This window comes from Myotis yumanensis, unplaced genomic scaffold, assembly GCF_028538775.1.
Source record: "Myotis yumanensis isolate MYYU_CA2020_CCGP unplaced genomic scaffold, mMyoYum1.0.hap1 SCAF_6, whole genome shotgun sequence".
NCBI classification, from domain to species: Eukaryota; Metazoa; Chordata; class Mammalia; order Chiroptera; family Vespertilionidae; genus Myotis; species Myotis yumanensis.
Genome location: NW_027223757.1, coordinates 9,831,634 through 9,854,378, shown reverse-complemented (window position 1 = coordinate 9,854,378; position 22,745 = coordinate 9,831,634). Strand labels below are relative to the sequence as shown.

Here is a 22,745-nt window from a genome sequence, read left to right as displayed (position 1 = left end):
GATAATTCACGTCCCAGATGGGACAAAAAAAGGACAGCACAAGATTTCATCATGCTCCTCAGTATGGGACACAATTTAAACCTTACCAATAGTTTGTTTCTAAAATTTCCCATTTAATATATTCTTACTATGGCTGACTGCAGGTAACTGAAACCTCTGGAAGTGAAACAGTGAATAAAGAGGAACTACTTTATAGATATTTATTTGTGGTTTGGGGCTAGAATGTGCATGGAAGGAAACAAAGCCATGAGCCAACAGGTAACAAAGAGTAAATTGAAATAAATCTTCAAAAAATACTGAAGAGCCCAGCCGGTGTGGCTCTGTGGTTGAGCATCAACATATGAACAGGAGATCACAGTTCAATTCCCGGTCAGGGCACATGCCCAATAGGGGGCATACAGGAGGCAGCTGATTGATGATTTTCTCTCATTATTGATGTTTCTCTCTCTCTCTCTCTCTCTCTCTCTCTCTCTCTCTCCCTCTTCCTCTCTCTGAAATCAATAAAAACATTTTTTTTAAAAAAGGTACTAAAGATTTTGATGAGAATGAAATATGAGTATAGTTTATAAAGGAGGGAGAATATGAGCGTGATGAGGGGATGAAGGAAATTTAAGTTCATGCATAGAATCTTAGTGCGTTCCTATATTCTTTCAAGTTCATTCATTTAAAAAAATTTTTAATTGGTTTTGTTGAGAGTAAAAGGAGAGAAAGAGAGAAAGACATCAATTTGTTGTTCCACTTATTTATGTAGTCATTGGTTGACTCTTGTATGTGCCCTGACCAGAGATCAGACCTGCTTGGCATATCAGGACGATGCTCTAACCAACTGAGCTACCTGGCCAGGGCCAAGTTCGTTCTTTAATTCTAGAATAAGATGCTCTATGCAAAGGTCTGATAAACATCTGTAAGGTAAAGGACTTTGTGACAATTCTTTTGGTATAGATCAGGGGTGGGCAAACTTTTTTACTCGAGGGCCACAATGGGTTCTTAAACTGGACTGGAGGGCCGGAACAAAAGCATGGATGGAGTGTTTGTGTGAATTAATATAAATCCAAAGTAAACATCATTACATAAAAGGGTACGGTCTTTTTTTTTTTAGTTTTATTCATTTCAAACGGGCCGAATCCGGCCCTCGGGCCGTAGTTTGCCCACAGCTGGTATAGATTATATACCTTACCTTCATTTGTGTTTCTAATGGTGTTTGTGCCAAAAAAGGAGGTTGTCCCACCAACATTTCAAAAAGAATTACACCAACACTCCACCAATCACATAACTGTGTATAGCCTAAAATAAGATACCAAAGTTATAGTTATTTATAAGCACTTTAATTAATATAATCATAATTAATATTGTCACAAATTATACTATAAAATTAAGTTTTATTATAAACCTCTACACTAAGCTATATTCTAATCAAGTTTCAGCTGGAGATTGTTTATAAAACAAATATTTTACCTGTTCGTAACAACACTTCAGGTGCAATATAATTGGGAGTCCCAACCAAAGAATGTGCTAGACATCGCTGGTGCTGGCGTGCAGCTCTCCGTTCTAGTGGCTTCAATCTATCGCCACATCGACAGTTAGAAGGGTCACCCCATTCATTACTGAAATCCATGCTATCTTGCCGTGAATGGTCACCTGTAAAATAAAAAGAAATAAAAGCAATAAGAACAAGAGTAAACCAAGAGTCTGTTAATTTTTTGACATCATGGTTTATAGTTAACAACACTCTTCCCTTGTGACAAGCTAAGATACAATGTATACCAAATCACTGATGGTGTTTATTAATGACTGCAGCTTGTGATCCACAGTATTAATAGGACAAATGTTACACTAAGAAAAATTAGCCCAAGATTCAGAAATGTATTCAATGTTAAATGATGATAAAGTCAGGAGTAGGTAGGATTAAGAATTTGTTACTCAGACTGCTCCCCATTACTACTCTGGACAAAGTTCTAAACAAATTAGATCAGTGTTTCATTCATTCAACAAGTGACAATGATAAGAAAGCCAGGGTTCTTCTCTCAGGCAGCTTCTCTGTAGGGAAGAAACACAATGAACATATACATATGTAAGAAACAGGGCTTCTGGTCAAGATGGTGGCATAGGTAAATGGTACTTGTTGCCTCCCACAACCACATCAAAATTTATAACTAAAATACAGAACAGCCATCATTCAGAACCACCTGAAATCTACCAGAATGAAAGTCCTACCACTAGGGAATTAAAGCAGCAGCACATCAAGACTGGTAGGAGGGGCAGAGATGTGAGGCAGAATCTCGGGAACCCTGCTGGTCCCACATCCACGTGTGGCGGTTTAAAATTGGGAGGGATATCTTGGCTGCAGAGGTTTCCCTGAGGACCATGGGGTCCGTGCCCCACACCATGTCGCCAGCCCAGGGTTCCAGTACCTGGAAGAGAAACTGCCACAACTTCTGGCTATAAAAACCAGCAATGATTGTGGCTGAGTGACAGGGAGGCTGCAGGAGTTCCAGGCAGTTCCTTTTAAAGGACATAGCATGGGACTTAGTCTCACTCCCTCTGAGCTCCAACACTGGGGCAGCAGCTTGAAAAGAACATGGGACATTCAGGGAGGAACTAACTTGTCTCAAATCAGGTTAAGAGATGGAAGGGCAGTTTTCTCCCAGACAGAAGTGTTCCTTTGCTCAATCCTCCCTACCACAGAGATGACAGGCTGCACCATATCTGAATCTCCATCATACCAGCTTACACTTTTTGCCCCACCTGGTGATTCCCTGAGACCCCGCCTCTCCCTACTTGCAAGCTCATCCAAGGCATTTCCAGTGGCTTTTTCATACAAGTGGCCTCTCTTGCCTCATGCTCTGGACTTTCCTAAATCTCTCAAACAACAGCTGGCATCAACGTGCCCAGTATCTCTCAATAAGTGGCCCCAGGCCCAGCACTAGCAGCAGCCTACCCTGGTTCACAGTTTGTCACCTCCTGGGCACCTCCAAGCTCAACACAAGTGGCAGCCATATGTAGATTGCTTTGTAGCTCATGCTGGGTGTCCCTGGGCACAGGCAGAGGCTGACTTTGCACCTCCTGGGAGGCCCCAGAGCCAGTGCACCCAATGGTCGACTTCAACCATGCCACATTACAACCCTACCACCTCCACAAGTAACACATTCAAGGGAGGACTCAGTGAGCACCACAGTTCCAATGAAGCAAGTCCTGTTCCATAGGGTTGGCTCCTGCACAGCAGCTGTTCCACTATCGTCACAGCTGGTCCACAGAACCGACTGGCCTGGGGGTAAATCCCTCCCAGTGACACCAACATCAATCAAAGCTCAACTACAATAGGACAGTGCATGTAGCTCACACAGGGGTACATCTGGAGTGCCCAGCTCAGGTGACTGGGGAGGCTAAGACATACCAGATTTACCTAATACAGAGAAAAAAAATACAGGGAAGGAGCCAAAATGCAGAGACAAAGAAACAGGAGAATGAAAGCACAGGAGAAATCTCCAGAAAAAGAACTGAATGAAATGGAAGCAATAAAACTACCAGATACAGAATTCAAAACAATGGTTAAAAAAATGCTCAAGGAACTTATGAGAACTTCAAAGAACTTAGTAAGAATTTCAAAGCAATTAGTGAGAACAGCAACAACATAAAAAAGGACCAGACAGAAATGACATGTACACTAACTGAAATAAAGAATAATTTACAGGGGATCAACAGTAGAGGATGACAAAATCAAATCAAGAGTTTGGTATATAAGGAAGCAAAAAACACCCAATGAGAACAGCAAAAAGAAAAAATCTCAAAATATGAAGATAGTGTAAGGAGCCTCTGGGATAACTTCAAGTGTACCAACATTCACATCATGGGAATACCGGAAGAAGAGAGGGGGCAAGAAATAAAAAACCTGTTTTAAAAAATGACAGTCAATTTCCCTTACCTGGTGAAAGAAATAGACATACAAGTCCAGGAAATCAACTATCAGCTGGTTTCTCAACTGAAACTTTATAGGCCATAAGGGAGGCAAGAAATATTCAAAGTAATGGTTGCAAGGATCTACAACCAAGATTACTCTATAAGGTCACAGGACTTTAGAACTGAAGGTCAGATAAAGACAAGGAAAAGCTAAAAGAGTTCATCACCACCAAACCAGTATTACATGGTATGTTAAAGGGTCTTCTTTAAGAAGAAATGAAAGATCAAAAATATGAAAAATGGCAATAAATGCTTATCAACAATTGAATCTAAAAATCAAAATAAATGGACAAGGAATCTGATGAACAAAATAAACTGATGAATAAAATAGAACCAGAGGCATGGAACATGGAACGGACTGACGAATATCAGAGGGAAGTGGGGAGAGGGGCCAGGAAGAGATTAACCAAAGAACTTATATGCACATATGCATTACCTATTGGACACAGACAATAGGGTGGTGAAGGCCTGGGAAGGGGCGGGAACTGGGTGAAGGGGAGCAATGGGGCGGAAAAAAGGGGGACATCTGTAATATTCTCAACAATAAACGTTTAAAAATAAATTAATTTTAAAAAGAAACATAGTGATGCATCCCATGTTGAGAATCAACTGGGGTGATGTGACAAATTGAAGCGACATATGTAAAAAACAAATGGGAACAACCATTTAAAAACTAGGGCTATTAATGGGGGGGGGGATGAGGACACATTTGTAATACCTTAACTAATAAAAAAATAAAAAAACTAGGGCTAGGCATTCTATACAGAAACAACAGTAACAGAGAAAAGACCCGTGTAATTATAAAAGAGGAGAATGGTAGGAAATGGAGTGGGAACCAGTGCACATGGATTTTGTAAACAAAAGACATGGTTTGACTTTTATTCCAAGTACAGTGAGAGGACATTGGAGAGTATGAAGCAAGAAAATGACAAGATTTGATTTACACTTAAACAGATTATAAGGGAGGACAAAAGTGAAAAACCAGGTAAGAGGCTATTACCCCAAGTATACAGCTTAACATACAAGTTAAGCTTGGTGACTGGGGAGGCTGAGTCCAGTCACTTAAGGTAATAGTAGTGATGGAGAAAATTTCAGGATATATTTAGAGGTGGAGTAAGCAGGACTTATTGATGAATTACACGTAGAGGGTATAGGAAAAAAGAATCATGACAACTAGGTGTCATGATGATGGTGGTATAACTTACTAAACTGTGAAAAACTGGAGGGGGAAGGCTGGAGGGGGAACAAACAAATTAAGAGTTGTTTATTGGTAATGTTAAGTCTGAAAGGCCTATTAGAAATCCATGTGAAAGGGAGACACCATTTCTGGAGAGATTTGGAAGTCACTGACTTAGAATCAACTGGGGGGGGGGGATGAGGAATTAGTGAGAACAGCAACAACATAAAAAAGGACCAGACAGAAATGACATGTACACTAACTGAAATAAAGAATAATTTACAGGGGATCAACAGTAGAGGATGACAAAATCAAATCAAGAGTTTGGTATATAAGGAAGCAAAAAACACCCAATGAGAACAGCAAAAAGAAAAAATCTCAAAATATGAAGATAGTGTAAGGAGCCTCTGGGATAACTTCAAGTGTACCAACATTCACATCATGGGAATACCGGAAGAAGAGAGGGGGCAAGAAATAAAAAACCTGTTTTAAAAAATGACAGTCAATTTCCCTTACCTGGTGAAAGAAATAGACATACAAGTCCAGGAAATCAACTATCAGCTGGTTTCTCAACTGAAACTTTATAGGCCATAAGGGAGTTCTCATAAGTTCCTTGAGCATTTTTTTAACCATTGTTTTGAATTCTGTATCTGGTAGTTTTATTGCTTCCATTTCATTCAGTTCTTTTTCTGGAGATTTCTCCTGTGCTTTCATTCTCCTGTTTCTTTGTCTCTGCATTTTGGCTCCTTCCCTGTATTTTTTTTCTCTGTATTAGGTAAATCCCTCCCAATTTTAAACCGCCACACGTGGATGTGGGATGGCATTTAAAGCCATGATTAGATGATATCACCTAGAAAAATGTATCTAAAATTAACCTAGCTGTAATCACCTGGGATGTTTGATTAAAACACAATTTCTATACTCTGAAGACTTTCAACCAGTAGACTGGAATAGAGTCTAAAAATCATATTTTTAAGAACCCCAAATAATTCAGGTGAATCTGGAAGACATTATATTACATTAAGCTGAACATTAAAGTAGGTTCAGGTGTCCCAGTTCTGTCCATTTACTGTCAATCTACTCTTGTTTACAGAAGGCTAATATTACCTACCTCAGAGGATTGCTCTAAGATTAAATTAGAATATATGTAAAGAACCTAGTAAGTATTCAACAAATGTCAGATCGACTTACACTTCCATTAGCACATGAAGGGATCTTGGCACTGTGGTGTAGCAGAAATAACATGGACCCTGTAATCAGACAGCCTTGGTTCAAAGCCTAACCCTTACACCTATTTTCTTGTGTGACCTTGGGCAAGTTACTTCATCTAATTCAGCCTTCGTTTCTTTATTCTGCCTTATAATGACGTTGTGAGGATTAAACAGAATCATGTACATAATGTACATAATGTATGTGAGGTTAAATAGTTATGTAACAGTCATACAATGGAATCCTAAAAACAGTGAAAATAAATGTTACATGCAATTAACACAGATGAACCTCAAACATACAAGTTAACATAGAAAATTAATACATTTAAATAAAGATTCCAGAGTAGGCAAAATGAAATAATATATATATTTTTAGGGATACATACATATATGGTAAAAATGTAAAGAACTGATTACAAAGTTCTGAAACAATGGTTATACTTCCCTGGAGGAAAGGAAGTGAAATGATTATTTAAGGGTTTCAAAAGTACTGACTAGTTCTTAAGCTAAATGGTGAGAACAGGGCTTCATTTAAAAATTATTTTTAAAATGTCTGACATATTTCAAAATAACAAAACATAAGATAGTTAACTAAAAAATGTTCATGATATTTGGAAATAATTGAAGCTAATACACTCTTTGTTTAAGTCTAAATGTCTGTAGGATGCATCCATGGTTATCCAGCAGAGTCAAGATCTGACCCAGGACTTCTGTGTCCCATCCCATAATAATACCATCTTATATTTTATTGCAATAAATCATATTAATATATACAAATTTTATGATTTTACTCACCACTCTGGTAGTACTTAGAATCATGTGTCCATCTGAAGCCAGTGCAGAGGCCGAAGTCAGTCAATTTAATATGACCATCACGATCAATCAAAATGTTATCAGGTTTAATATCTCTATGAATAAAACCCATTTTATGAACACTTTCAACTGCACAGGTAAGTTCTGCTATGTAGAATCGTGCCAGATTTTCTGGAAAGATGCCCATTCTAATTAGTAGGCTCATCATATCACCCCCAGGAATGTAGTCCATTACAAAGTATAAATTGTCCTTATCTTGGAATGAATAATATAGACGAACTACCCATTCATTGTCAGCTTCAGCCAGGATATCTCTCTCAGCTTTAACATGAGCAACCTGATTTCGAAGTAGAACATCTTTCTTTCGAAGAGTTTTTGTTGCATATAAAGCCTTAGTATCTACTTTTCTTGCTAGACAGACTTCACCAAATGCTCCTATTCCTAGTGTCTTTATCTTCACAAACATAGACTTGTCCATTTTAGCCCTCTTAAGACGGATGTAATTAGACTCTTTTTGGCAAAGCATCTTTCTCATTTGATCCTGGGCTTCTTGAGATAATCCAACCTAGGTAAATAAGCTAAATGTTAAATGAAGAATTATTTTCTATACAAAATATTAAGAATAGCTTGGAAAAAATCAAGCATATATTTAAAGGTTAAGTGCATAATTTTTAATAAAGCATGTTAGAAATCTAGAATATATTTCAGAGAAAAATCAATTATCAAAAGTGCAACTTAAGGGATAGTTAAGAGAATATACAAAGTGAGTGTAAGATCCTACTGTGGAGAGCAAGAAGATGATACCAATGGTCAGCTTTCTACTCCTAATGTACTAAAAAATGTTCCCAATGTGCAAAAACCAAACCTCTGTTCACATGCATCCTCATCTATCCTTTTATGCGTATTCATTCCAAATTACATGATTACTTTGCCTTCATTATATGCTTCTCTTTGAAAATATCTGGTCCTCAGATACTCTTCCTTCCATTTTACCCTTCATGAAAAGAAATTCAAGTTCATTTATTCTAAAAAATTGATGTATTAAGAACAGAAGAATATCTTCTTTAACCTAACTATTCATTAATAGTCTTTCCTTTATCTTTCTCAAAACATTAGAATTAAGGGTAGGACTCACAGCCATCACTAACACAAAATGCAAAGAGTTTCTCCTACTTTATTTTTCTTTCCTACTTTGTTTTAAACTAACTTGTGTGATTACCAGGTATCTTTAAGATCTTTTGGAACATTTCAAAGAATAATCAGTGTGACTTATTAAGATACACAGGTAAAAACCAAAACCAACTTCTAACTAGATATGAAATATCTAGATTTAGAAGGAAAAGTTTATTTTTGGCTAGCTAATAACTAATGAAAAGTAAAGTCTAATTCAAGAAATGTAAGACTAATGAAAATATAGCAATCTCATGCTTCTGTTAGGATGTGTATTTGCATGCAAAATATTTTAAGAAGGGTGGCATGCCAGTAGTATAGAACTGTTTCTCTTAAAATCTTACTTGCCTACACAGTAATGGAGGCTACAGAAGTCAGCAAAGCTTCCAACACCATAAAAGTTTAAATCAGCTATTAGTGAAAGTGAAGAGGAAAAAGGAAAAATAAACTAAGAAAATACATACAGACAGACTTTAGTAAGAAATCTTAAGAGCTAAAATATGGATAAATCATATAATCATGGTATTTATCTAACAAAATTCAATTTATAGCAAGAACAACACTGTGAAATCAGATTTAGAGAAATAATTTTAAAAGAATGGCTTTCTTAGGTTGTGTGAGGAAATTTCATTACAAATTTAAGCCTCTTGGACTTTGAGCAATAGATGAAAAATTAAGAGTCAAACCTTTGGACTGTAAACACATGATAAAAATAATAACAGTACCACTGTATCTAATGAAGGCATCTATATGGAATCACAATAGAGATTAAATTTATTCTGATCTCCTTTTAAGTGGACTTTGATTTAATAATTTCAGCACATTTTTCCAGTACATTATAATAATGAAATTAGATGGGTAAATAACTGGAGGAAGATGTCTCTGACATTTTCAAATAAGACCAACCTGATGAATAAACCCACAAGTTCAAAATTACTAAGTAAAGGGGGGCATGGTGGGCTAGAAGGGCTCAATGGAGGAAAAAAGGAACGTATGTAATACTTTCAACAATAAAGATTTTTTTAAATTACTAATTAAAAATGAATTTTTCATAAATGTATTGAGACCCAGATCATTTTTAGCTCATTTAAAAAAGTTGTAAGGTAACATGTAAAACCTAAAAAATAACCCTCGTTTCAATTTCCAATTACACCTAAACCATAAATTATATTTTTAACTTATTAGAAGAACTTTATTACAGGAATTCAGAGTAAATCTTGAAATACTAAAATGAAGTGCTATAATTAAAATACTTTAATGTTTACTGACTTTTAAATAGTTGATAATATATTTAGCTACAAAAAGAAAGAAAAATACTGGACCACAGTATTTTAAAATAAATGCCAAGGAAATAGATGATCAAGTATAAAAATGGACATTTTAAAAGGTTTTACCCGCATCATTTCATTCTCTAATTGTTTTTTACGATGTAGACGTTGCTGATGAGATTTGAGAACATTTTCTACATGTTGCTCCATAAAGAATTTAAATGCCTGAGGAGAGTAACTTTGGATACGAGATTCCCTTCGCTCTTCATCTTTCTTGTTTTTCCTAACGGTGATAGGTGAAGTTGTAATCTGTTTCTTTTCTTTATCCCCACTATCAACATTTTCATAACTTTTTTCACCCTCATCTTCCTTGGGCACAGTTGACTGATCCTCTTTGTTAGATTTATTGACTGATTCATATGGAGGAACAGATGGGTTTTGGTGTAGCAGATGTTTTGGATAAGGTGGTGGTGGACCTTGATAGTTTGGAGCTTCAGCAACAGGTGACATAACAGTCATAGTTGAAGTGGTACCCTCAGAAAAAGGACTAGGTTGAACAGTTTGAATTGGCTGTGGTATCCAAGAAGGATGAGTAGGTGCTAAAGCAGTCTGTAGCTCTGGTTTTAACACGCGTATGCTTTTCACGGGTTGTTGTATTGGAGCTGGTGTAATTGCAGTGACTGTTGTGGCTGAAGGCTGAGAATTAGCAGAATGACTTGTTCTGTTTCCTAGTGGATTATTAAAAGAATTTGACCTCACTGGTATGTTAGGTTGCCATGTAGGGATTTCATGCCCAATGCTTGGGGATGACTGGGCTGGAGCTGAAGATGACTGAGGCCAAGTTGTTTGAAGTCCAGGAACACTAATGTTATAAAGTTCCATATTATGACTATTCCTATTTGGCACCATCATAGACTGAGGAATATTTCCATTTGTATATGATGAAGGAGCAGCAGATCCCCCTGTTTGTAAAGCAGAAGGGCTTTGTCCATTAGTTGGGGTCAGAGGATATGGAGGGGGTGGTTGCCGATTCACTGCACCAGTAGGGACATTTTGGTGTATCATAAAATCAGTTTGACCACTACCATTCTGAATTCCGGGTCTCCCTGGTGGGTAGTTAAATTTGTTAGAACTCTGCATGATGATTGGTTGTCTGCCAACAGGAACAGAGCTAATGACTCTCTGTCCCTGATTAGGAGGATTCATTGGGGACATGTTCAGAGGTGGTGGAGGATAGCCCTCCTGCCAGGCTCCAGGTGGAACAGGAGAGATTCGAGAGATTACAAATTCCATATTCCCAGAATAGCGCTTTGTTTGAGAGTTTGGTTCCCATGAGGGGGGAGGTGGAGTTGTACCTCTTGGAGGAGGAGTCTGGCCTCTTGGGGGTGGTGGAGGAGTGACACTCCTTACTTGAGGAGGTGGTGGGGGGTTCACTCTCTGTCCGTTGCTAGGGTGAGCTTGAGCAAATGCTGTGATACCAGATCCTGACAAAGATTTTCCTACATCTGTTTGTGAGTTGGGACTTTCGGAACGATAAGCCACACTTTCTGCTAATGGTGGGCCATGTCTCTGAGGAACTAAGGATTCTTTAGAACCTTTCCAGCTTTGTCTGCGGTTAACCGATTGTTGCACACTCCCTATGATCATAAAACAGAGGGGGGAAAACATTTTTAACTTCTTATTTTTGAAAAATTTAGCTTGGAATTCTGACACTACTAAATGATCATTCTCTTTCAAGAATCATATAAATCAGGGAGGTAAAGGGGGGAATATGGAGAACATCTGTAATAGAGTCAACAATAAAAAAAAAGAATTATAAAAATCAAATTTCAGTAAGTGGTTTTATTTCACCTTTTAAAATTTTATTTATTTTTGAGTAGGCAACACATTCTCTTAACTCAAAATTCAAAAGGTACAAAGGAATACCCACTTCCATCCACAGCCAACCAGTTTCCTTCCTTGAAGGTAACCAACCTCATCAAATATCTTAGGGATACACAAGTAAACAGTATACTTCTTATATATACTATAGTGCCTTGCCCTTTTCATTAAAAAACTGAAGATTCTGCCCTAGCCGATTTGGCTCAGTGGATAGAGCGTCGGCCTGTGAACTGAAAGGTCCCAGGTTCGATTCCAGTCAAGGGCACATGCCCGGGGTTGTGGGCTCGATCCTCAGTGGGGAGCTTGTAGAAGGCAGCCGATCAATGATTCTCTCTCATCATTGCTGTTTCTATCTCTCTCTCCCTCTTCCTTCCTCTCTGAAATCAATAAAAATACATTTTTAAAAAATTAAAGATTCTGTATCAGTATATAAAGTGTTTCCTTACTTTTAAAAATGTTATCTATTTTTTTTACTGTATAGATATACCCAAATTTATTTAATCAGTTCCTTTATTGATGGATATTAAGGTTGTTTCTAGTCTGTTGCTTTACAAAAAAAAAAAAAGGCAATGAAAAAATTTTACTTCAGCCTGGCAGGTTTGGCTCAGTGCACCAAGAGGTTGGTTGCTATAGCATATGCCCAGCAGGGGGCGTGCAGGAGGCAGCCAATCTATGTAGATGTTTCTCTCTCATCAATGTTTCTATCTCTCTCTCCTTCTCCCTTCCTCTCTGCCTAAAATCAATAAAAACACATTTAGTAAAATATTTCATTTTATGCCCTAGCCGGTTTGGCTCAGTGGATACTGCATGGGCCTGCAAACTGAAGGATCCCAGGTTCGATTTTGGTTGCAGGCTCAATCCCTAGTAGGGGACGTGCAGAACGCAGCCGATCAATGATTCTCTCTCATCAATGTTTCTATCTCCCTTCCTCTCTGAAATCAATTTAAAAAAATAACATTAAAATTTTTTTCATTTTATAAACTATTAGAAGGGGCATTAGTGAGCCAAACATGTCCATTTGTAATTTTGTTAGATACAATAACTAATTTTAAATACATTTCAATATGGCTTTTAAAACAAACAAAAAACCCAGCAGGGCATTATTAGCTGAATACTAAATAAGGTATGGATTTTACAGAATCTCTCTCTAATGGAATTTCCAAATAAATGAAGTAGGCTAGAAAAAAAAGTTACAAGAAAAAAGTACTTAAAATAGTCTGGTTACTTGGCAAAAGATATATATTTTATATATAAAGAGAGTTGTATAAAAAACAATAATATCAATTAATACATTCCAGAATAATTAAACATTTAAATATTAAAGATGAAAAAAACAAGTACTAGGAAAAAACAAGTGATCACTGAATAATATTGGGATACCTCTTTGGAAGGTCTTCCCAAGTATGACAAAGGTAGAGAGCATACAGTAAAATACTAACAGATGTAAACATATAAAACACTTATCACCATTAAAACAAAATAAAACAAACAGAAACGTCCAAATTTGAAAGGTTATTATCCTGGGAGAAAACATATCTAATAAAACATGAGAAAAAAATAGTAAATGTTCAGAATGTACAGTTTATTTCATCTAGACTGGCCAGCATCTTGGGTCTATGACTTCAGAAAAAGTCATCACTCCGGGCAAGCTAGGTAAGTCCTCTGGCCACCTTCCTCAGATAACCAGCCGTTAAATATACCACATCACTCATACTGCTTTTACCAATAAAATGTAAGACACTGCAACCCTCAAGTAGACTACCATCCCTGTTATTCTGTTCCTCCCATAAAGCTCTGTGCTCTCCCACCTCCCAAACCCTGCCACACAATTGCCCTCTAGACATGTTCTGCTTTACAACCACCAAATGCTCCTATATCCCTAACCTCTGCTCCAAGCTTTCCTACCACTCCTTTCAGCTGGTTATCTTCTGCTGACACTACTTTCCTTTCAGCCCTTTGCAATTATGGTTTTCATTAAAAGTAAATTGGCTAAAATGTGGGATTCTACGTTTTTGCTCTCCAATTATGCTTCCAGATCATCACTTTCCTTTATACTCTTTTTTTTAAAAAAAGCCAGCTCTTTAGAAATTCATGTCATCTAGGAGCCCAAGTTCATGTCTCTTAATGAACTCTTGTTTGCTCGCCCTCAATCACCCGTAACTTTGGTCTACCCTACGCCTTGCCAACATTCTATAACATCCACATGGACAAATCATTCATAACCCTCACCTCTCAGTTTCTCCATTCCACCTCAAATATCACTCCCCAGATCACATTTCTAATTTTGATACCACCCATGTTTCTTTTTCAAAATCACTAATTTAAGGTTTATACTTAGACAACTTCTCTTTCTCATGTTTATTCCTACTGCAAATGTTCTTCAACCTCATCAAGACCTATTAACCTCCTACATCAGTCCTCCTCTTTCCTTTTTTAAAATATATATTTTTTTATTTCAGAGAAGAAGGGAGAGGGAAAGAGAGAAAGAAACATCAATGATGAAAGAGAATCATCGATTGGCTGCCTCCTGCATGCCCCCAATGGGGATCAAGCCTGCAATCCTCACCCATCACTCTTAGCAGATGATCTGATTTTTCTACTTCAGAGAAAACTTACTGGAAAGTAATTCCCTTATCTTATCTACATAACCTAAGCCCATTTGCCCATTAAAGCAAAAGGGTTGTTTCGCTTCCTTTGTAAGGCTAATAAGCTCTCATTCCATGCTTTCGATCCTTTCTTCTGGATTCTCAAGAATCTTACTTGATCCTTCTCTCTTGAATATTTAATATCTTTTAAAACATATATTTTTTTTTATTGATTTCAGGGAGAGAAATAGAAATATCAATAATGAGAGGGATGCCGAAACCGGTTTGGCTCAGTGGATAGAGCGTCGGCCTGCGGACTGAAAGGTCCCAGGTTCGATTCCGGTCAAGGGCATGTACCTGGGTTGCGGGCACATCCCCAGTAGGAGATGTTCAGGAGGCAGCTGATCGATGTTTCTCTCTCATCAATGTTTCTAACTATCTCTCTCCCTTCCTCTCTGTAAAAAATCAATAAAATATATTTTAAAAAAAAATAATGAGAGGGAATCATTGATTGGCTGCCTCCTGCACACCCCCACTGGGGATTGAGCCCACAGTGGCTCAATCGAACTGTGGCCTCCTGATTCATAGGTTGACACTGAACCACTGAGCCAGGTCAGTCAGGCTTACATACTTAATTTCACCCTCTTAACTGGAATCTTGTAATTATCTTTTAAACTTGCCTAAGTCTTTGCCACTAAGAAAAATAATAATGAGGCTCTCCAGCCATTCTAATATAGACCACTTTCTCAAAGTATTATTTGGTGCTGGTTCACAAACTGATATTGACATGATAGGAAATAAGTATGAAAGTTGAGAATAAAAATTTAGAGACTTACAGAAATTTGACAAAATAATTTTATGTCTGTTAAAATGTGGTAATGAAATATTTGGACTTATATTTGGTATGTCATTTAAAATTTTAATTTTTCTAATAGTTCATTGGTAGTGTATTTTATAAAATTACTAATCCATAATAAATTAAAAATTAACAAATAAAAAGATCTTCATCACAGTTAGGAAACACTATTCTTACTAATGTCCTCACTCTACCTTCATAGAAAAACTTCTCAGAGAATCATTTATACTTGAGTTCTTTTTACTTCATAACCATTTATTACTCAACTCCCACCAATCTGAATTATGCTCCTATCACTGAACAAAAACAAGTTACTCTATGTCTTATGAGCTGCACTGTGCCCCCCTAATATTCAGTAAGTTCTGGTAAGCCTTAATCAAATATGACTGGGAACTTATGAGGAAATCTGGACACAGAGAAAGGCACCAGACATGTGCATGCAGAGGGACGACCATGTAAAGACCCAGTGAAGATAGTCATCTGCAAGCCATGGAAGGAGAAACCAAGTCTGCTGTCTCCTTGATCTCAGACTCTGGCCTCCAGAACAGTTAGAGAATATATCTATTATTTAAGCCACCCAGTCTTTGGTATTGTTGTAACAGTCCTAGCAAACTAATATACCATATCATTAAAGCCAACAAGGTAATTTCTAGTTCAACTTCTTGGTCAGCTTCTGGTACTTTCTTGGTCAACCTCTTTCCCTCTATTCCTTCCTCTTCTTAAACATTCTCTTCTGTAGGCTTTCAAGATACTAAAACCATATTGGTTTTTAAACTCCTTTTTAGCTAAATTTTCTGTCTTCTTTGCAGTCTTATCCTCTCCTATCAGTTACAAAGCAGTAAGCTTGGTTATAGTCCATACTGTCATTTTTTTTTTAATATATTTTTTTTTATTGATTTTTTTACAGAGAGGAAGGGAGAGAGATAGAGAGCTAGAAACATCAATGATAGAGAAACATCGATCAGCTGCCTCCTGCACATCTCCTACTGGGGATGTGCCCGCAACCCAGGTACATGCCCTTGACCGGAATCGAACCTGGGACCTTTCAGTCCGCAGGCCGACGCTCTATCCACTGAGCCAAACCGGTTTCGGCCATATTGTCATTTTTGTCTATGTTATTACCTCCTTTAGGTGACCTATTTCATATGTAAGGCTAATACAAGAATTGTATATATCTAACTAGCTTCCTACGTGGCATCTTCATTTGGACAACTCAATGAGCCTAACTCAAACTCATGTCTACAACCAGACTTATGATCTTTCTTCTCCAAATCTTGTTCTCTCTTAGTATTCTTTCATAATGTAGTGTATCACCATCCGTTTTCCAAACCAAAAGCCTAAGAGTCATCCCTCTCTAGTATCATCGCCCATATGCAATCACCAATCCTTGTCAATTTTACTCTCCCCATCTCTCTTAATTCATTCACTTTTCTCACTGCCATTGCCCCAGTCCAGAATACTTCCATTTCCTGTGAACAGTCTCTTATCAAGTCTATCCAGATGCCATCTCTTGCTCTCTCTAATCTGTTCTTCATCCCCTGCAGCCATGTTTTAAAAACACAAATCTAATCTTGTCATCACCCTACTTGAAATGTTTCCATAACTGCCTGCTGCTCTTACGATAAAATCAATACAGTCCTTCTCCAGTCATATCTCATACTTTTGTTGTCAGTGCTCTAGCCACTTTCATTTCTTCAAATGTGGTATCAAAACCTGTCAAACAGGCCATGGGTAAGGACATTCTTCCTCACTAAAGCCATTCCCTTGTCTTTCTTCAGATATTGGCTCTATTATTAGTTTCACAGGAAGGTTTTCTCTGATCTCCTTGATTAGGTAAAAAAAAAAAAAAAAAATCACTCTATTCTGTGAGTCCACAGTACCCCTCTTCATTCACACTTAAGCAGTTATAATTCCACATGTATTTGTGTATTTGATCTTCCTTACTAGAATGACAACTCCATAAAAGGGCAAGAACTTTATACCCAATGCCCAGCAAAGGGCTTGAAACAGTTGATCAATAAAAATGTGCTGAGCCCTGGCTGGTTTGGCTTAATGGATAGAGCATCAGCCTGTGAACTGAAGGGTACAATTCCAGTCAGCGGCACATGCCTGGGTTGTGGGCTTGATCCCCAGTGGGGGGCATGCAGGAGGCAGCCAATCAATGATTCTCTCTCATCATTGATGTTTCTATCTCTCTCCCTCTCCCTTCCTCTCTGAAATCAATAAAAATATATTTTAAAAAATAAATAAATAAATAAAAATAAAAATGTGCTGAATGAAAGAAAAAATGGATAAGGCCTTTTATCTATATATATAAAAAGCCAGCGACTCTAATGCCGTAACAACCATAATGACCAGTCGCTATGATGCCCACTATGGCCAGCAAACCAGCCTGATTGGGGGACAGGGGAGGGCCAGCAGCCAACCTCCCGCCATCTCCTCCTCCCGACAGGCCCGGCCTTGATCCACCCTGAATGGGGCCGGGCCTCCCAGACCCCACCCATGCACAAACTCAAGTACTGGGCCTCTAACAAACACAAGATTAACAAAGAATTAAAATGCCAATGCAAAAATAACCTATAAATGATGTAAAATGATAATACTGCCCTGCCAGTGTGGCTCAGTGGTTAAGTGTTGACCTATGAACCAGGAGGTTATGATTCAATTCCCAGTCAGGGCACATGCCCAGGTTGTGAATTTGATCCCTAGTCAGGGGTGTGCAGGAGGCAGCCAATCAATAATTCTCTCTCATCATTGTTATTTCTATCTCTCCCTCCCTCTCTCTGAAATCAATAAAGAAATATTAAAAAAACAACAAAAACCAACAACAACAAAAAATCCTCCATTTGAATAAAACAATTTGGATGGCCCATGGAGTTCATATTCTTTTTAAAAATGATAATAGCCCTGACCGGTTTGGCTCAGTGGATAGAGCGTCGGCCTGCAGACTGAAAGGTCCCTGGTTCAATTCCGGTCAAAGGCATATACCTTGGTTGCGGGCACATCCCCAGTGGGAGGTGTGCAGGAGGCGGCTGATTGATGTTTCTCTCTCGATGTTTCTAACTCTATCCCTCTCCCTTCCTCTGTAAAAAATCAATAAAATAAAATAATTTAAAAAAAACATTTAGAAAATGATAATACCTAGGACTTACAAATATAGGAATTCTCGCCAAAACCGGTTTGGCTCAGTGGATGGAGCGTCGGCCTGCGGACTGAAAGGTCCCGGGTTCGATTCCGGTCAAGGGCATGTGCCTGGGTTGCGGGCACATCCCCAGTGGGAGATGTGCAGGAGGCAGCTGATCGATGTTTCTCTCTCATTGATGTCTCTAACTCTCTATCTCTCTCCCTTCCTCTCTGTAAAAAATCAATAAAATATATTTTAAAAAAAACAAATATAGGAATTCTCATATTAAACTGATTGGGAGAATATAAAGTTGGTAACATCTTTCTGACAGCAAAATCTAAGAGAAACCTTAAATTTTTGCAAGTTTTAAAAAATTTAACAAAATCATTAGGAATGTACAAATATTTAGGAACAATGCATTTATAATGGCAAAAAAAGGGAAAACAAGACAAATGTCAAAATTGAGAGACTGGTTAAATAAAGTATGTGATAAATCTATTTTAATGTAGCTATTAAAATCATTCCATTTAATAATAAGGAAAGTTATGCATGGTATATTAAGTGAATGAAGTAGGTTTAGGTATGACCCATTTTTTGCTTAAACAAAAGAATCAAAATACACATGTATTAACCTACCCAGGTTTTCCACAGGAAAAAAGACGGAGAAACAAAACACAACAAAATCTTGTGGGTATAAATAGTGTTTTCTTTTTGCTTATTACTTTCTAAATATTCTATGATAAACATGTTTTTACTCTTATAATAAAAAATAGTTTGAATTATATTTGTGGTTAAAAAGAAATATTTCAGTTGCAATATAAATAATTAAGTAGTTCTTAACTACTGCTGCCTATCAGAATTACCTATGGAACTTTAGGGCCCATCCTCTCATTCATTTTGGTCTAGGGTAACACTGTTATCCTAATCTGAGACTTTCACTTACTGTGATGCTTTTACCAACTTCTTAGACTAAAGATTTGATATACTTATATTTTAAAACAATTCTATAAAATAAAAGTAGGGGAAAAGTTTGATTAATCACCTGGTTTCAAACTGGCATTAATAGGTCTGGCAGCTGCTGTAACCATCTGTTCCCGTCGAGGATCTTGGTAACTCATTTTACTAATGAATTCAATTGCAGCTTCTATACTTCTGTTATTAGTTTTCTGAAGAGCTTGTATAACCATATCCTGACATGAAATTTAAAAACAAGAAACAAAATTTAAATCTTATAATTAATACGAGGGAAAGAGCTATGAGTTCCACTAAAAAAATCCAATTATGAAGAACAGGACCCCAAATCATAATATTCATGTCTTATTTTTAAAACTACTATAAAAATCCATACATTTTCAAATTACTAAAGAAAACAAAACAAACCCTCAAATCCTTCAACTGTTTAATATTTTCACCTCTATGCAACAATTAGTTGGGGTTTTTTTTTTTCCCTAGGATTAACTTCTTCCAGGTAAATCATAGCAATATGATTCTGATTATTTCTCTCTCTTTTTTTTAATATTTAGAGAGAAAGGGAGAGGGAGAGCAAGAAACATTGATGGGAGCGAACATTGATGTGCTGCCTCCTGTATGCCCATCCCCCCTCCCCCCCCCCCCCCCCCCCGCCACTCCCCCCGCCCATCAGGGATCAGGCGTGCAACCCAGGCATGTGCCTGACGAGCAACCTTTTGGTGCAGGGGATGACACCCAACTGAGCCACACCAGCCAGGGCTATTTCTCATTCTTTTTTTTTTTAAATTATTTTTTGAAAATATATCTTTATTGATTTCAGAAAGAGAGAGGGAGAGAGACAGAAATATCAATGATGAGAATAATTGATCAGCTGCCTCCTGCATGCCCCCTAGCCCCACAATGGGATCGAGCCCAAAACCCAGGCATATGCCTCCACCTGGAATCAAACTGTGAAACTGTGAACATTCTACGCTGATACAATACGCCAATTTGTATACATATTAAAAGAAACATTTAGGCAGGAAGTCACTAAAAATGTGTAATGTAAGAAAAATCCTTTCTTTTGCTTTTAAAAGTTCTTACCTCATCGAATCCAGCAGCTTGTAAGTCTTGAAGCATTTGTGGATTAACCTCTAAAGTACTCCGACTTGTTTCATTTGCGAATGGTTGCAGAGAGTTTCGAATTTCCAGCAAGGCTTTATGATGAGTCCCAAATTTGGGTGGATTTCTGACTTGTCGAGGATCTTCAATTGACATTTTACTCATGTTATGTTCAGCCTTTGCAGCATCGGATGGTTTAGATAAATTCCTAAGGGATTCCCGAATTTCTTGCAACATTTGCCGACTACTGCCAGTATAGTTACTGGCAGGAAAGGTCTTAGGCCTCATTTGTCTATATCCTTCTGGCTTTTCACTTCTCTTCATGAAAACATCTATATGTATAACCCACACAAAGTACTTTAAGGGCCACTTGACAGATTCAGAGCCTTCTCTTGAGCAAAACTGAAAAAGGTCCTTTGAAGAAGTACCCAGGAATGTTAAAGTTCTTTACAATTTAAATAATTAACCCTGTAAAAGAAAAATAAATAAAAGCTATAAAGTGATTTACTGATAAAGCAGTACCCTGAATTGGGGATAAAAGGGGAAGGGAGGACACACTGATTTAGGAGGTAGAGTCCTAGGTTATAGTTCTGCCTCTATTATGAATTACTGCATGATAAGGACAAATTTAATTAACTTCTCCATGCCTATGTCTTAATCTATAAAATTACATAAAGTAGTGGTTATAATGATAAAAAATAATTTTAAGAGTGCTTTAGTGCCGTAGCCAGTTTGGCTCAGCCAATGTGGCTCAGTTGGTTGGAGTGTCATCCCATATACCTAAAGGTCACAGGTTCAATTCCCAGTTCCGGCACATACCTAGGTTTCAAGTTCAATCCCAGTTGGCATGTACTAGAGGCCACAGATTGATGTTCCCCCCTCCCTTCTCTCTCTCTCTCTCCCCCCCTTTCTCTTTCTAAAAATCAATAAACATATCCTTGGCTGAAGATTAGTTTATATAAAAAATATAAATCTATTTTCTCTCCACCCAGATGAGTTAATGGATTAAGAGAAGTAAGGTGGCCTGCCTAGGGCAGTGGTCGGCAAACTGTGGCTCGCAAGCCACATGCAGCTCTTTGGCCCTTGAGTGTGGCTCTTCCACAAAATACCATGTGGGCACGCATGTACAGTGCGATTGAAACTTCGTGGCCCATGCGCAGAAGTCGGTATTTTGTGGAAGAGCCACACTCAAGGGGCCAAAGAACTGCATCTGCATGTGGCTCGCGAGCCGCAGTTTGCCAACCACTGGCCTAGGGTCATGTAGCCAGTAGAAGATCATACTAGGAATCGACTCCACACATCCTGAACCAACCCAGTGTTGTTCTCATTATACCTACATTTTGAGTTTCCTAAAAGCAGGGATTAAGACTCGCTCATTCTTTGAAGAGGCACATATATTGGTTAGAGTGAATACACAAAACTTCCATTTCTTTAAAAGTTCAAACCTTCATCAATTATGCAAATATCAGTAAATCCAAACAAATACTGTTGATATTTTGTCCAACTTAGAGGAAAAAATAGGTATCATGACCTAAAGAGATTTTGGAGTGTTACCTTGCGTTGAATTAGGTTTATAAAAATTATGGCCTGTCTCAATGCTCTGACTAAAATCAGTTATGAGAATAGCAACAGTCATATGTATGGTTTCTTTCTTTGCAGTATAGTCTTAGTTTAGTCAGCAATATTCAAGAATCTCTGCATAATGATGGCATTTCTTTCAATTAGCTTTCTAAGAATTAACTAATCAAAAGTGAAGAGAACCAATATAATTTATCTTCATGCTGAAAAATTACTGCCATTTCTACTCGATAAAAAAGTTGTTCAATGACTAAATAACTGTTGTGGTCTACAAAAATCCCCCACTAACCTAAATCTAACATTTAGAATGAAAACTAAATAACCAGAGTTGGAACAGTTACAAGGCTATCCTATATAATAAAGAGGTAATATGCAAATGAACCCTCATGCCATAATGCCATCACAAGATGGCAGAGGGTACAGCGGGGGCGGGGCCGGCCACTCAACGCTCCTGCTACCGGGGTTCCCTCAGCCCTGCTGGTGGGTAGGTCCCCACTGCTACTCCCCACAGCTTCCCCGGAGTTCCCTCAGCCCCGCTGGGGGGGAGCGGGTCCTGGCTGCTGCTCCACGCAGCTTCCACTGGGGTGACCAGGCCAGCAGGGCCATCAGGCCGGCAGGGGAGGGCAGTTGGGGGTGAGATCAGGCTGGCAGGGGAGGGCAGTTGGGGGTGAGATCAGGCTGGCAGGGGAGGGCAGTTGGGGGCGATTGGGCCAGCAGGGGAGCAGTTAGGCGTCAATCAGGCCAGCAGGGGAGCGGTTAGGGAGTGATCAGGCTGGCAGGCAGAAGCAGTTAGGGGCAATCAAGCAGGCAAGCAGGCAGGCGAGCGGTTAGGAGCCAGCAGTCCTAGATTGGAGAGGGTGCAGGCTGGGCTGAAGGGACACCCCCCCCCCACCAGCGCACAAATTTCATGCACTGGGCCTCTAGTCCTATCTAATAAAGCTGGAATATGCAAATTGACCATAACTTCACAACAAAAGATGGCCCACAGCCAATAAGGAGGGAATATGCAAATTGACGTGACAAGGTGTGAGGTGGAAAGGCCGCTCTGGGCTGGA

The 22,745-nt window shown here is 38.4% G+C and overlaps 1 protein-coding gene across 1 annotated transcript in view; it reads right to left on the bottom strand.

The window, feature by feature from the left end:
- LATS1 (large tumor suppressor kinase 1) overlaps positions 1-22,745 on the bottom strand; it is a 34,101-nt gene that overhangs the window by 9,769 nt on the left and 1,587 nt on the right. Inside the window, exons 2-7 of the mRNA XM_070417479.1 lie at positions 20,095-20,580; positions 19,085-19,232; positions 9,723-11,233; positions 7,141-7,723; positions 1,456-1,638; positions 1,178-1,284 (exon numbers count right to left, since the gene is read on the bottom strand). Of these exons, the coding sequence (XP_070273580.1) occupies positions 1,178-1,284; positions 1,456-1,638; positions 7,141-7,723; positions 9,723-11,233; positions 19,085-19,232; positions 20,095-20,436 (2,874 nt within the window). The 5' untranslated portion in view covers positions 20,437-20,580. The remainder of the gene's footprint in view (positions 1-1,177; positions 1,285-1,455; positions 1,639-7,140; positions 7,724-9,722; positions 11,234-19,084; positions 19,233-20,094; positions 20,581-22,745) is intronic.